The 16,848-nt window shown below is 35.1% G+C and overlaps 1 protein-coding gene across 1 annotated transcript in view; it reads left to right on the top strand.

Annotated features, from left to right (window-relative positions):
• Positions 1–16,848, top strand: part of LOC144435209 (TATA-binding protein-associated factor 172-like) — a 55,153-nt gene that overhangs the window by 12,299 nt on the left and 26,006 nt on the right. The window contains exons 5-13 of the mRNA XM_078123788.1: positions 1,463–1,620; positions 2,039–2,187; positions 8,386–8,512; positions 9,049–9,207; positions 11,635–11,730; positions 12,524–12,700; positions 13,356–13,496; positions 14,338–14,577; positions 16,376–16,483. Coding sequence (XP_077979914.1) covers positions 1,463–1,620; positions 2,039–2,187; positions 8,386–8,512; positions 9,049–9,207; positions 11,635–11,730; positions 12,524–12,700; positions 13,356–13,496; positions 14,338–14,577; positions 16,376–16,483 — 1,355 coding nt within the window. The remainder of the gene's footprint in view (positions 1–1,462; positions 1,621–2,038; positions 2,188–8,385; positions 8,513–9,048; positions 9,208–11,634; positions 11,731–12,523; positions 12,701–13,355; positions 13,497–14,337; positions 14,578–16,375; positions 16,484–16,848) is intronic.

Below are 16,848 nucleotides of genomic sequence, written 5' to 3' on the forward strand. Positions count from 1 at the left end.
ACATGTACTGGGGAGACGTGTCAACTAAGGATATAGGCATTGTAATATTATTTAATGTATAAGTTCAGTAAAGTTGTTTATTCACACACATATAGTGTTGTGTGATGTAAATTTACAGAAACAAACACCCCTAACTAACCAACCACCCCTCCTCCTCCTCCTCCCAAAATAAATGGAACGTAAGTTACAGAAACAAATACCCCTAACCAACCAACCAACCAACCAACCCCCCAACCCCCCTCCTCCCAAAATAAATGGAAAACAACAACGAAAGACAATATATCAACTCAAAAGTAAAAGGCTGAGCTTGTGTTACATGTAACGTTTATATAGAATGTCTGAATACCAGGTTTGATTTCTGCCAATAGCAAGTATGGTTGCTGGTTAAGTATACCTAAAGTCGGTAAAATACTACAAATACATCTTAACTATAAAACACAGCAAAAATGACCTCAAATAGTATATAAATGCAGGTGCTTTTGGTCCTTTCAATAATCTATATTCAGCTTTTCATCAACTACAATGTACAAAAGAAATACAATACAGGAAATGAATGGTTGAAAAGGACAATTGATCGCCTCAGGAAATTTTGACAAATGAAATGATAGTCAAAAATATTTGTTATATTTATAAGGTTTTCAGTAGATAGATAGATAGATAGATAGATAGATGTCATTAATATTTGATGAATCAATGAAGTTTGACTATATGGTCTGATAACCAGTGTAATTATCTAATTACAAATTTACATTAGTTGTTGTTACTACCAGTAGCTTGCCTCTGCAGAGTTCTTTCTTTCTTACTAGGCTATTATTATTATTATTATTATTGTTACACATTGCAATTATATATCTTCACTGAAGCTGAACTATATCTATCTTCAAAGAATTAAACATAGTATCTTAGCACGTATTGAAATAAAATAGAAAAATATCGCTGGACTATAGTATTCGGTACACTCATGTTAACACTTTTGGGTTTGGAGAAACGACGGGTATAATGTACTACAATCTCTTGTAAACATGTGAGTTGTACATTAGCAACAACAGCTAAGAAATGGGAGAAATTGCGATGGTATCTGTCAATGTTAAATGTGTGACAGAAGAGAGTATGGCGGAGCATGTTATAGTTTAGGGCCAAAGTTTCAATTGCTGTAAAAAAAAATGAAGTTCAAGAGCTTAAAAAGATTAAAAACTGTGTTTTTTTGAAGAAAATACTGAGATACCCAACATGTCAAAAAAAAATTACCATAACTACAAGTGTAGAGTCAATATAAAATGTAAAACTTATGGTGTATTTATTTTAAAATGGAGTCAAGTATCACTTTCTGGTCTACTATTTTATCTTTACTGTGAAAAATTGAATATTATTGAAGAAACATCAGCCAGCAAAAGTGTATCAACCATAATCATTGGAAGGAAAGTCATACCCTCATATAAATTACTTTCCATTCTTTTCCCAGGTGACGATCCAAAGGAAAGACTGGCCAAGCAAAGAAAACTTTTACAAAAGAGACTTGGTTTGGACATTGCTGGTGGTGCACTGGGTTTTGAAACAAATGAATTATTCAATGATGACGACCTCCAGGATAGACCAGAGTTCAGGCACACAACACAACAGGTTTGTTTGTTTATTGTGATGTCAGATTTTGTCTTGTCATTAGCTGTAGGGGTGTTTGACCAGAACATTTATGTTATAGTTGTAATTCACAGAAAGTATCAAATCAATATGGAAGTTAATGCTGGGAAAAGGAACTCTGATGGCAGCTTTCTATTTTCTGTTTTGTTGTGTGTGTGGTTTTCACATAATCTTATTATTAGAATGGTAAGTTTTTTGTAGATGACAGTTATCATGGTAGGAAATTGGAAATTTTTGTAGTGACTTGACAATTACAGAAAATTGTTTCATCAGCCAAGATCAGTTTAGCTAAGTTGGTTCATTATTTCGTTAAAAAGCAGGTTAACTTTGGTTTGATTGGCAAACAGCAACAATTTCTGAATAAATATAGTAGGTAATATTATATCATTCTTTGTGACAGTCATTGCCAGGTGATATCGTGAGTCAAGAAATGAAAGCCATGCTAAAACCTGGTATGAGTTCAAGAGAAAAGAACCGAGCTAAAAGAAGAGCTAAACTGATGGCAAAGCAGAGATCCAAAGATTCCAAGGAAACTGGTGCAGGTGTAAGGTGAGAATCTGACATTACTTATTATAGCCTAGAGGCTGGTCGTTTAATCTGAAGTGGAGTAAAGATATCTTGAGATTCAAACAAACGGATAGCCTCTAGACATTACCCTAATCAACTTACAGGTACTTACAGGTCCTCCTTCTGACTGTAGGCCTTGGTTGACCTCTAATGTCAGCTCTGTTTGATTCTGTGTAGGAGTAGGTTTATCTCTATTGGCCTTGCTGGGCCTCTAATGTCATCTCAGTTTGATTTTGTGTAGGAGTCGAGTGGGTTTATCTCTGTAGGCCTTGCTGGGCCTCTAATGTCAGCTCTGTTTGATTCTGTCTAGGAGTAGGTTTATCTCTGTAGGCCTTGCTTGGCCTCTAATGTCAGCTCTGTTTGATTCTGTGTAGGTGTGGGTTTATCTCTGTACATAGGCCTTGCTGGGCCTCTAATGTCAGCTCAGTTTGATTTTGTGTAGGAGTAAGTTTTAATTATCTCTGTAGGACTTGCTGGGCCTCTAATGTCAGCTCTGTTTGATTCTGTGTAGGAGTGGATTTATCTCTGTAGGCCTATTGCTGGGCTTCTAATGTCAGCTCAGTTTGATTTTGTGTAGGAGTCGAGTGGGTTTATCTCTGTAGGCCTTGCTGGGCCTCTAATGTCAGCTCTGTTTGATTCTGTGTAGGAGTGGGTTTATCTCTGTACTTAGGCCTTGCTGGGCCTCTAATGTCAGCTCTGTTTGATTCTGTGTAGGAGTGGGTTTATCCCTGTAGGCCTATTGCTGGGCCTCTAATGTCAGTTCTGTTTGATTCTGTGTACGTACGTACGTACATACTTATGTATGTATGTACGTATATATGTATGTATGTATGTACATACGTATGTATGTATGTACGTATGTATGTACGTACGTACGTACGTACGTACATATGTATACTACATCTAAATCTGTCTTAAAAGTTCAAATTGCAAAGTGAACCCTATTGTACAATCTGCATAAATATATGCATATTTATGAGACTATTTGCATATTTGTTAGTTAATTTGCATTGCTTTTTTATAGCTCATTTTCAATATCTACAAGTTTTCGTACCTGTAAGTTTGACTGAAAAACTTACCTTATCAGCTTACTTTTCAGACAACCACAGTCTGAATAGCAGTAGATTGTAGGAAGAGAATCCAATTCAAAATGCTAATTTTCCTCTGGGTCTCTGCAGAAACTTTCAGCTGTCTGAAAACACCACACACCCTCAAACATGTGATAATATGTTATAAGTACACATTGTGAGCTCAACTGTGGGTATTAGTGTCCATTATGTAAAAAATGGGTGAACAAAATGTGTACCAGAGATTACTTGCACCAGTGCATGTGCAGTGACTAGTGGTATTTTCACTGCAGTGCAACATTATTGCATACCTGCATGCAAATGAGGACACAATTGTTTGTTCTACCCATGTGGGCTATACTTCCATGTTCTACCCAAAAGTACATGATCGCATAGTGTCATATTTAAAGAAATTTGTCATTTCAGATAAACATGTATGTATTACTAACAGAACCCCATGCCGTGTGAATGCAAGTGTGGTATACTCAAGGTATGTGCACTCATGCTTGCAGTGTTTTCTGCTACACTTTCACTTGCTACGTTTGTGAAAGTATAGTGTACTGCCACAGAAAACACTACAAGCACTTATGCAAATACCCCGAGTAGGCTACACTTTACACTCATGCGTCATGGGGTTCTGTCATAGAATTGAATTGCAAAATCTTTAAAATAGTGCAAAATAGTTCCATGTAAAGTTCAACCTTTCACAGTGCTATAGTACTTGGTTTGAAATATTAGAATATCTTTCCATTAAATGCATACCAATCATTGATTGAAAAACTACAATGTGTGAAAAAGGCGTTGCTTGATGCTTGATAATTGGAAAAGAGTTCTCAAGAGAGAGAGAAAAACAAGCAGAGATGAAAAAGATAAAACTGAAGGAATATACTCATATAGTCTTAGTCTAAGAGGAAGTTAACCAGCCATTGGTATTTGCTTTGGCTGAGTAGTAATGTGGGCATATTGTTACAAACAAACACAACAATTGTCAGTCAGTAAACTTTGATAGTAAAAGGGTTCATTCCATTATGCTTTAGGCTCAAATCTATCTCTGGATATATGGATAAATTGTTACAAACAAAATAAAGCAAAAACAGTTTTATGCTTGAGGTAAACTTTGAAATTAAAAAAGAGTTTAGTCCATTATGTATTTTGATGCATGTCCCTATATGAGAACACAACTAGTGTACAACAAATGATGATAGCATTGTTCAGTACCTCAGGTAAACTTTTATATTGCCCAGAAATTAAAAGGACAGCAGTCTGTATTACAGCTGCAGCTGGATGCTATTTTTAGCTCTTTTTGATATTAAAAATGAAATGGATATGCAGTGCATGTACTTTGTATATTATTCATGAAAATATTAAAGTTCATATTTGATGACGAGTAACTATTTGAATAGATTTATAGAGAAATAAAAATTTTATATGTGGGAGTTTTTCCTCATTTATAAATTGAAAAAAATGAACAATGAGTTGAGGTAGGTTTTTAGCACAACTGAACTGATAAGTTTCAGTAGTGCTATAGGCATGGCAAAGTGTCTGTCTATCTGTCTGTCTGTCTGTGTGTGTGTGTGTGTGTGTGTGTGTGTGTGTGTGTGTGTGTGTGTGTGTGTGTGTGTGTGTGTGTGTGTGTGTGTGTGTGTGTGTGTGTAAACAACTTAAAGTCAAAACCGGTGGACCGATTGCCATGATATTTGGTGGGTGTATTACCTTGGGTGTCTAGTTGGGAAATTGTTCAAATTAAAATGATCTTACCACTGATGTGTGATTTGGGTCAAAAAATCTGATTTTTGATCAAGAAACTTAAACTTCAAAACCACTGGGCAGATTGGTCTGAAGTTTGGTGGGAACATTCTTGAGGGTGTTTAGATTAAGAATTGTTCACAACATGATGATCCCATCAGTGATATGCAAATTAGGGCTAAAATATGTCTCTTTGGTCAAAAGCCTTTAATTCCTAAACTACTGAGCAGATTGAGCTGAAATTTAATGGGGATGGATCTAGGGGTGTATATATAAAGAAATATTAAGAATATGATGAGGTCTTCAGTGATATGCAAATTAGGTGTAAAAATGTGAATTTTGGTTAAAAACTTATATCTCAAAAAGTACTTAGTCAATGAGACTGAAACTTTATGAGATGTTTCTAGTTCTAAGTGTTATTCTGCAGATTTTCTTCAAAACGTTTTGACACAATTGGCCCTAGCAACCATGACCATGCCCTTAGCAACAACCAAATGGCAGTATATTTTGGATAAATAACATCATCTGGTAGGCAAGTGAATAAAAATTCAAAAATGTATGCAAATATCCCTAGCAACAATAACCATGCCCATAGCAACAGCCAAACAGTGGTGTATTTCTCAAAGATTCTTAGACAAGTGAACAACATTCAAAAAGTGTATGCAAATATGCCTAGCAACAAGACCGCACCCATCACAACAGCCAAATGATCACATATATTGCAAAGATAACATGGATTAATATACAAGTGAATAAACATTCAAAAAATGTATGTAAATGTGCCAAGCAACAAGACCACCCCCATAGCAACAGCCAAATGATCACATATATTGCAAAGATAACAACAGGGATTAATAGACAAATGAATAAACATACAAAAAAATAGATGCAAATATACCTAGCAACATGACCATGCCCATAGCAACAGCCAAATGATCACGTATATTGCAAAGATAACAACAGGGTTGGATAGGTAACTGGATAATCATTCTGCAAATGAACACCTATATCTAGCATGGATCAGCATGTGGGTAAACATTCTTAATGACTATACAGTTGTGCTACAATGACATTGGTGTTATTTTTGTAATAGTAAAGTCTGGGACTTCATGTTTAAAATAGCAAAAATAGAGAGCTTCGAGCAAATATTTTAGTCTAGAAGTTTTTGTCCTCTAGCACCAACTAATTGTAGCATGATGACAAATACTGACATGTACTTTTATTTATAATAGATTAGAATGAATTCCTTAGAATTGATGCCCTTTCACAAGTATGTGCCCTTTGGTTATAAACAACCTAAGATGAACTACAGGTGAAAAGTACCAGTACTCCTGTACTTCAGTTGCCATAGATATTATTGTATGTATATATTGGGTTGTGATATAGATACTGTCTAATATGCAATGTATAATGCATACCCTGTATATATCAATTTAATGTCTATTCATATGACATATGGTTGGGGGGGGGGGGGGGGGTAAGGCAGAGATCAGGATGGACAAACTGTAACAAACAACAAATCACAGTACTTTCTAGTCTGTTCCTTGGGCCAAAGATAATTGTGGTGGGGTGGGCAGAGGTCAGCATGGAGAGACTGTAACAAACAACAAAACACAGTATTTTCTAGTCAAGTCTGTTCCTTGAGGCCAAAGATATCATAATTGGGGTGGAGTATGGCAGCGGTCAGCATGGAGAGACTGTAACAAACAACAAGTCCAAAACACTGTGTCTTAGTCTGTTAAATGTAGAAGTGAGGGTGTTGTGGGGGGCTGGATGGACAGAGATTGTAAAAACAATATGATATGATCATGATGATACTAGTCTAGTGTGTAAATGTATCTCCCCCCCCCCCCCCCCCAAATCTGTTGCAGTGTACAAAGCTGAGTTAATCTGTGAGCTTCAGGGGAAAGATTTGCAACTGTTTTGACAATATTAAATCAACAATGGTAAACTCCATCTACCTTTAGGAGCTATAATACAGGTCTAATCTACTATGCAGTGTTTATCCCATTTTTTTGTCTAAGCCTATTAGTTGCTTAGACCTAGTGAATAAAAGGTGTATGCTCTGAGGAAAAAAACTGGAAAAAAAAACCTGTAGTAGTCAGTCTATATCATAATTCCTTTATTATGTTAAAGCATTAAATTACAACTTACAGTGTTCATTTCATTTCTTTGTTTATTTTTAGGTTCTTAGGCCTACAGAAAAAACCTTATGCTCTGAGGAAAAACTGAAAAGAAAATTGACTGAAAATATAGTCAGTCTGTATTGTAGTTTCATTCTATAGTGCAATGTTTATCAAGGTCGTTAGTCTATTTTTAGTTGATTTGGCCTACAGATAAAAGGTGTGAACTGTGAGAAAAGTGAGAAAAAAAGATGTATAATCACGTCTCAATGAGAGAATGACTGTGTTACCAGCTTTATTTAATATAATCTTTCTGTAGTTAGTCTATCTTCAGTTCCTTAGGCATTAATATAGTTTCTCCAGGTACTCTGGTTGCCCACCTGCCTCTACAACACTAGAACATTCGGGTGCAGTTCTGTGGTGACCATTTGACAAATATCTGAATTTATTTGGATGAATAAAGATTATTATGATATTAATATCATTCTTATTACATCATAGCTATGGTAAAGTTTCATTTGGTTATCCAGTCTAAGAAACATCAGTGTGAATAAAATGTGTACAACCATTTGGTAAAAAACGCTTGCGTCAATAAATGTACAACATATATATATATAGCCATAGAAAATGAAATCGTACATGTTTGTAATGTCTCACCAATCTGTTAGTTTCTTTTGAGTTTTTGTAGGCCAAAAAAGAAAAGATGTATGCACCGAGAGAAAACTGAAAAAAAATATATAAATGAATGAATAAGTAAATAAATAAATAAATAAACAAAGAAAGAAAGAAAAGTACAATCGACCTACATGTATGTACTGAATGTTCTGATAGAAGTCAATCTGGTTGAATTTATTGAGGGTGTATCGTAATTTCTTGTCAGTTTAACTTATTCATAGACTATTAAGATATGTTGTGTCACCCATCCGCCCTCACTGGCTTCTTCTCATGGGAGGGGTTGACCGATATGTGAGGGCACCCTTTCCTGGCGTACCTTACAGACTAACTTTATCAGGGTGTTTTTGAAGAACTGTACAGCACATTTCTTCGAAGATTATAAATAGAATAAAAATTGTGTTTTTAGCAATCTGGGCTAAAACCACTCACTTATATCTTGAGTGTTAGACTAACTAATCTATGATTCACACACTTTGAGTTTTAAATCAGATCAAATTATATGGATTCACAATATTTAAACTAATGTTATCATTCCTGCATAGTGATTATGTTTTGTTTGATTTTTGTAGTGAAGTAACAGAAGATGAGCCAACCGCCAAGAAAGCAAGAACTGCTACCGTTGTTGTCAACCAGCCAGCACAGCCTGATAAAGTTTTATTGGACCATGTACTGGATAGTTCTGTATTCTATGAAGAGGTGATAGTCTAAATATATACTGTGTTAATTTACATATCACTTTTATTCCTAAGGTTTTTGTCTGTTTTCTTCCACTTGTCGTCTGGTGGTAGAATACACTTCAGGAACCAATTTTCTCTTTAAAAAATCTCCAACTTTATCTCCTGGACCTTTATAAATAATAAAAGAAATGAGGGTTTTCACTGTCTTCTTTTCAGGAAAATTAAGTATCTTTTATTTTTCCATGAGTTTCACAGTATTTAGTAGCCATATTGGATTCTAAAATCATGGCTTAATTTTGATAACATTTTGACCTCGATTTCAACATTTGGTACGATAACCCCCAAATTCTTATTCTTGTTTTTATTTAAGAATCTGAGTGTTCACAAACCTTTAAAGTAACAGCAAAAAGTAAGATTTTATTTCCCATGGTGCATGTTATTTTATTTTTACAATGAATATGGCCAAATGTATTCCACAACTTGATAAATCACACAAAATTACAATGTTACCATAGTCAGATAAATTTTTTCTTAAAACTTTGTTCTTTGTTGCAGGCAGGAGAGTGGCCATTTGCTTCCTTCTGTGAACAGTTGAGTACTGATTTGTTCAGTCAGTCATGGGTAGTAAGACACGGTGCAGCTACAGGACTCCGTGATGTCATCAAAGTTCATGGCAAAAGTGCCGGTAAAACTGTGGAATATCCAGTAGACCAGGTAGGAATCTTCTACAGTTTTCACTATATGCATAGTTTTGTAAGAGTAAATTTGCATTGTCAATAATGTAATCTGTATTATTCCAACTGGAGTTGCAATGGTTGAATGGTTAGAGTGGTCAGCTCAGAATCTGTAAGTGCTAGCCTTGCCAATGCCTTTAAGTTATGTTTCTGCAATGGCTGAAGGAAGTCCTCAGGTGTGATTTGAGCCATTACTGTGCCCCCATCAACTCAGCTCAGCTGTATATGTGGGAACCTGGTAGGAGAAAGGTTTCTATGTGAAGGGTATGATCCTGTGTGCTCACAGAGGCTAGGTCCATGCCGGGATAATAATAATATTGTAAAGTTGTTTGAACATAGAGTAGGAAAGGGCTGTATAAAAATTATACTTATTCTATTATTTAAATTTTATTGATGTGGTTGGCATGTCAGTCTTTATACCCACAAGATATTAATTTCCCTTATTTGGTAAATGTCTCAAAAAAGAGTCTAGAAAGGATAGGTATGCTATCTTTTCTATACAGTGATACATGATGTTTCTGTTCGTTATTGAAAAAGCTATCCTTGTACAACATCCAAAATAGACCAGTACCAGTCATTTTTCCAAAACATTGACCCAATATATGCAGTATTTATAGATGAATGAATAGAACCATATGATATGGTAGAGGCTCTAAAAGTTAGAGCAATTCTCAGTACCTAAAAATAGAATATTACTGCAAAGGTGAATCATAAAAATAATGAACATTCAAGTTCTTGGTTGACACTGTAACTTCACATTCATTTTGTCACGTGTGAAAATAGGTGGACCTTCTTGTTCTATTTTGGCCTTCTAGCATTAGGTAAAAAAGCTATTGCGGGTTCTGAGAATTGTCATTCAGTTCTCCTAAAACAAAAGTAGATGAATTCATTGGTTGATAAAAGGGGGTTTATTGTATGTCGTATGTTAAAACTGACATAAAATGTAAATTAAAATACACCAGACAAGAGTTTAAGAAAAAGCAGTCATGGATTTGTACAGTGTAAATGCTCAACAGTTGACTCTTCCTGCAAGCCAAAGCATGTTTTTCTGCTGATGCACAAACAATGAAAATTTTCACTTTGTTTGAGTGAGTGTTAATTTATAGTCTAGTTCCTATACGATTCATTACGATTACTACAATCATCTCCACCCATGTATAGGGAAATTCATTATTCTAGCAAAGATATTTGTGCTGGGTGAAGGGTAAACGACACATGTCAGTAGTAATCCATCACAAATTGAAATCGGTGCAATTGTTTAGTTAGAGAATTGCTCATTAACCGAACTCCATACACCTCTCCAGTTTGAAACTAAAGTACGATAATGTCAACGTGTTTATATGAATGCAGTCAGGGGTAGAGTTCTGTGCTAGAATAACGACTTTCCCTATACGTGAGTGGAGATAATGGTATTCATCAAAACACATCGTATAGGAACAAGACTAGTTAATTTAGTACTGTCATAGACTGGCACCAGTCCCTTGGGAAATCGTTTTGTTCTGTCTCATAATTTTTTAATTTGTTATTCATTTCTAGTTTTTTAAAATGAAAATGTCCTCAACTTTACTCCCAGTTACTAGTAGTGTCCTACTCTCTCAGTGTTGTATGCTTTCACCTGACTGTTTTCAGTCACTCGGTCAGGTCATCATTTCACACAAAAGAGCACAATTGTGTGTTTTTTTTCCCCCAAATATACTTTATTCAAATAAAAAATGAAAAAAGCCTGGAGACTTGAGTAAGTCTAGCGTTGTCATAAAGAGGACAGTGGGTTACAATGCTGCTGAGAAATCAACTGAAAACCATCAAGACATAATATTTTTAAGTGTATCTTCATGTTTATTAACGGTAACTTTAGTGAATTAATAAAAAAGAATGTTGGAAGATTTAGTGAAATTTGTTGTGTATCTATTTCAGATTGTACCAAAATATTACGTTAAATTTGGTTCTGTTATTACCAAAATGTTGTCACTTTGAATAATAAACACCAAATGTAAAAATTTAATTCTGTGTTTCTCTAATTCAGCCATTTTGATTTTCAATTGTTAACATGGATTCTGACTTTTGTACCAGAGCAGTGTGTATGTGTGCAGGTATTATGTGGGAGATATCAGTGATAATTTGTAAACTTATGTACATCATGTTATTTGTCAATACTGTGTTCAAATTGTTTTGCAATGATTACCCTTGGCATGGACCTATAGTGGCACAACTTACCTAGATACTTTCTTAACTCCCTTTGAGAAGATTGGTACCTCAATATAAACATTATAATGTTCCCAATCTTTGTTATAATTGATACAGAGGGCTACTACGGACTCTCGACATGGATTTGATATAATTCCACTTTACCAACCAAATGTTATTATAGTATTATAAAGTTACATGTATTCTGACTTTGCTTCTACAGCAATATTCACTGAACCAGATGTGGTTGGAAGATATGGCATTGAGACTGATCTGTGTGCTAGCATTGGACAGGTTTGGGGACTTTGTGTCAGATGAGGTGAGTTACAGCCCATTTCAAGTTACCGCTCACCGAGTCTATTTGATACAACCAAGCAGAAACCAGTGACAAACTGCATAAGATCGCAATTTCTTGCTACATTTGGTCTATTATGAAATAACCAATGACTCTTCGTGTCAACTCTGAAATGTTGATGGTTGTCAGGCGTCGGAAGTACTTGTGTGAATCAAATACTTTAAATTTTTTTTTAATTTTAATTTAAGTTCTTTATTCGCAATAACACAAATTAATAAATAAAAAAAAATGAAATTAAAATAATGAAAATGACAAATGCGTCTGGGTGCTGGAAGATAGCTACATACATTTCGGGTGTGAAATATACATTAAATACATATATTTAATGTATTATAAAAATACATTAAATACAAATAAAAATTACATTAGAATAGAACATTAGAATTAACTATGCAAATGAGCATGAAAGCACTCCAAGTACATATCATGAAAACGCAGGAATCACACAGTTTCATTTTCACAAATTGTTGTGTTGGATATAAAACACGATATACATGTACATTGTAATTATAAAAGAACCCAATGATGGATGAGTACCAGTGCGGATACTGTTAATGTTTGCATTCATGCTTGCGTCGTTTTGACATCGTTTCACTCACTTCACTCGATGTGATGTATTGTCACAGAACACCACAAGCTCCAGACAGTGCAAATATGTTGAGTACGCCACACCTTCACTCAGACATTGTGAATTTCTTTACTGAGTCATTGAAAATGATGTAACAGTTAGTTTTTAAACTGAATACTCTTCCACTAGGTGGTAGCTCCAGTCAGGGAAACCTGTTCACAGACACTTGGTGTAGTGTTACATCACATGAGTACAGCCAGTGTACAGACAGTGTTAGTCATTCTACTTCAGTTATTAGCACAGCAACAGTGGGAAGCCAGACATGGTGGCCTGCTTGGTATCAAGTATTTACTTGCTGTCAAAAAGGTATGTGTTTTCCTGACACTGTACTATGCAGATCTTTTAACTTTACCTAAAGAGATTAGTGAAACAACTGTGTGGTAAAGGAACTGCGTGAGTGTATTGTGTTACAACCTATTTTAATGTAGATGAAGGGAATGTAAATATTTTATTGGGAAATCTATAGACCTTTATTGTGAATAGCACCACCTTTAGACACAGTATTGATATTCAACCAGATGAGACCTTTGTAGTGAACAGCGCCACCTATAGACAGTTTTGGTTGTCATCTAGGTAAGATGTGTACAGTGAATTTCACCACCCATAGACTGATCGCTATCATCCAGATGAGACCTTCACAGTGAACAGCGCCACCTATAGACAGTTTTGGTTGTCATCTAGATGAGATACAGTGAATCACACCACCCATAGACTGATCATTATAATCCAGATAAGACCTTTATAGTTAACAGCGCCACCTAGATACAGTTTTGGTTGTCATCTCGATGAGATGTGTACAGTGAATCGCACTGCCCACAAGAGACCTTTATAGCAAATAGCAATCCCTTTTAACGCAATGCTGTTGTCATCCATATTATTGAAAAACATAATGACTTCTTCTGCATTGTGTGAATAATGAAGATAATTAATTTTGCGTCATCCCTTTTTTCCCCCACTGTAGGAAATGACAGATGAATTCTTACCCCAAGTTTTACCATCAATAATCCAAGGTCTACAAGACATTGATGATGACGTGAGGGCTGTGGCAGCAGCTGCTCTAATACCTGTAGCTGAGTCACTCATAAAAGTAGCGTCCAAAGAGGTGAATACTTTGTCTACAATGTTAATCTCCAAGTTAAGCTGTTGGCAGTTGCATATCCTTATCCCCTCCAATGTCTATGGTTACACCAAAATTATAAGTATTTTTATGGCTTTTGCAAACAATAGTGAATTTGCTTATTTATGCTAAAAAGAAAAATGAAGGTGATTAAAGTCAAACTATATCATCAAAATTGGATTATCATGTTTTAAATAAATGAATTGTTATTGCCCAATCACTGAAGCCATGTGAATAGATAGTATATTTTGGTATTTCTTGGAATTCTCAGTTGAACTTGACAATGTCCACAATGTCAACTTCATTTTGAAAAGTCATGTATATTTAATATGTAATGATGGGTGAATGGTTTGAGTGGCCGGCTTTGAATCTGCAGGTTGCAGTTTGAGAACCTTCACTGGCATTTATTTCTGAATGGCTAAAGACCGTGGGCAAGATTTGAACCATGACTGTGCCTCAGTCCACCCAGCTGAATAATTGGAGACCTGGTAGGATAGAGGTTGCAATGTGAATGCTTTAATCCTATGTGCTTACAGAGTCTGCAATGGATTGTATGCTCCCCAGGGAGTTGAGGAAGCATAAAGGGCCATTGTGCCACCATTGATACATGCCAGGGGTAATAATTGTGAACATCCTGAGCTCTCAGGAGGAAAGACGCATTATGAATTCACATCATTGTTATCATTATCATTATATATGAGATATATTTTTAATAGTGTCAGTGTTACATAGAAACAAACTAAACTGAAATGGACACTTTGTGGTGAAGAGTTACATGAAAATCCCAAAATTTTATGAAAATGCCTCCATTTCTCTTTTCCTGCAGATACCACTTATTATTCAAACACTATGGGACACTTTACTAGATTTAGATGACCTGACAGCTTCTACAAACTCTATCATGACACTGTTATCAACTCTAGCTAGTAAAGCACCCAGTAGGACTCATCAAAGTCTAAGTGAACTGATACCAAGACTATGGCCTTTCCTTAGACACAATATCTCATCAGTTAGAAAGGCAGCTCTGCAGACTTTGTATACTTTACTAACAACAGAATATCACATGGTAAGACATTTCAACTTCTTCAGTTTTACTTTTTATAAATGGCACAAGCTGAGTTTATCAGTTTTTGAGATTTGTGCTGCATATTCAAAAGATATTCTCAGACTTCTTTTCATCTCAACATTACAAAAAGCCGTATCAACTTCACTTATATATAAATATATTGATGTATGATGTTATTTATAGCAAACTAAATTACAACATACTTAGCTGAATAACATTCTAAAAATATATATATATATATACTACTAAATATATATTTGTGTGTACGGATGTGTTCGTGACATAGTACATGCATATGTGTTTGAATATTTGTGTGAAAAACTGACAATGAGTTTCTTGTTTCTGTATGTATGTATGTGTGTGTGTGTGTGTGTGTGTGTGTGTGTGTGTGTGTGTGCTTGCATACATGTGTGCCTGCATATGTGCCTGTGTGCGTGCTTGCATGTGTGTGTGATTTCTGATTTGTATATCTGCAGAATGTGTACCAGATTCTCCTGTGTATGTTTAAACTGTGTATGTGTGTGTGTGTTATATTTCTGTCCAGCGTCTATGGTTTACAGTCCATTCTGCATATTCCCCACTTGTAAAAATGAATATGATGTTTTCAAGACCTTGATAACTAAATGTCACAATAAATTTCACCCGACATAAGCTTATTATTGCTTCATTTTGTGTTTGTCTCTGTCTTTATATAGATTGTGTAAAAGTAAGACAGACAGGATAATTAGATTTTGTAACAGTATCCTCTTTTCAATTTATTCAAAGTCAGATAGATTCTTACTGAAATCTGATAATGTTAACAGAAGGCACTATTAAATCTCCGTTGACTTTTCCAGTATTGACGATTTTATAGTTTAAGAATGTTTAGTTCAATTATTTCAGTTATGAAGTTGTTAAAAATTGAATTGTTTTCTTATAAAAGTACTCACCTGTGATAACTAACAGACATCAGATGTATAATTCATTGATGTCAGTCAGACCAGGGGATTATGCTATATGAAATCAAAGGTACTTTACACATTGCAAGAACTTATTCTACATTTTGGCAAAAAAGTCAGCTTGCCAGCATTTATTTTTTAGTTCAACTCCAAAATTTGTTTATGTATGATTGTGTTAATAGCTGTAGGTTATATGTTTTACATGTCGTGCTTTTATACAAAAGACAACTAAGCCGTAGGGTGGTTGTGTTTTTATAATCTTACGTTTCTCATTGTAACATTTTACAAATTATGTCTTGGTTTGGGTCTGTTAAGAAAAAGCATGCATGCTTATGTACATGTTGAAGATACATTTTGTATTTTCGATTTAAAATCGTACCTTTTATCAGTCTGGTTGCCATAGAAACGACAAGTATAGTTAGAAGTATACTGTAAACTGTTTAATTTGAAATTAATCATTTGAGGTCTCAAACATCAGCAATATGTTGTCATTTTTCCCCAAAAAATACACACATGTGATGTCGTACGTCAACATCTTACCATTGTTTGAAGTTGTATTTTATTCTATAAAGTTGGCCGTCTTAGAGGGTTTTAATTCTTTCCATTTTTTGCGTCAGATTGAAGAACTATACTGTGGTGAAGTCATTCGAAACATAGAAATAAGTAGGTTTGAACAATACCATGAAATATTAACATAGAAGGTGAAGGATTTTCTTCTATAAAACAAATAATTTAATCCTGATATGTATAAGGGGTGTATAAATCTCTCTGAGACAAGAAAGTCCTTCTGGCTGTGTCTGAAAACAAATCCATCCTATGTACTGTGTTTAATGAATAAATGACTATTTTTGAAATGTTAGATGCCGTGCCAGCAGTGGTTACCACCTATCCTACAAGACGCCCTGAGGCATATCTATCAACGGTGCATCTTGGAAGACAAAGCTGATATTGTAGAATTGATTGAAAAGGTAAGTAATTATCAGGATTGTAGTCTCAAGTACAAATAAGACAGCCCTTTTTTTCATCCAGTGTGGCGGAAATATACGGACAGACAGATAATCAGTAAATCAATCAAGCATATTAGATAGCTAGATCTATCGATTGATCGATAAATAAACAGACTGGTAGATAGATAGATAGATAGATAGATAGATAGATAGATAGATAGATAGATAGATAGATAGACATGTGTGTATGTATATTATTTGATAGATAAGTAGATAGATAGGCAGGCGGGTGGGCAGGCAGGCAGGCAGGCCGGCCGGTCGGTAGGTAGGTAGGTTGGTAGATAGATAAATAGATAGATAAATAGATAGATAGGTAGGTAGGTAGG

The sequence above is a fragment of the Glandiceps talaboti genome, chromosome 5 (genome assembly GCF_964340395.1).
Source record: "Glandiceps talaboti chromosome 5, keGlaTala1.1, whole genome shotgun sequence".
Taxonomy (NCBI): Eukaryota; Metazoa; Hemichordata; class Enteropneusta; family Spengelidae; genus Glandiceps; species Glandiceps talaboti.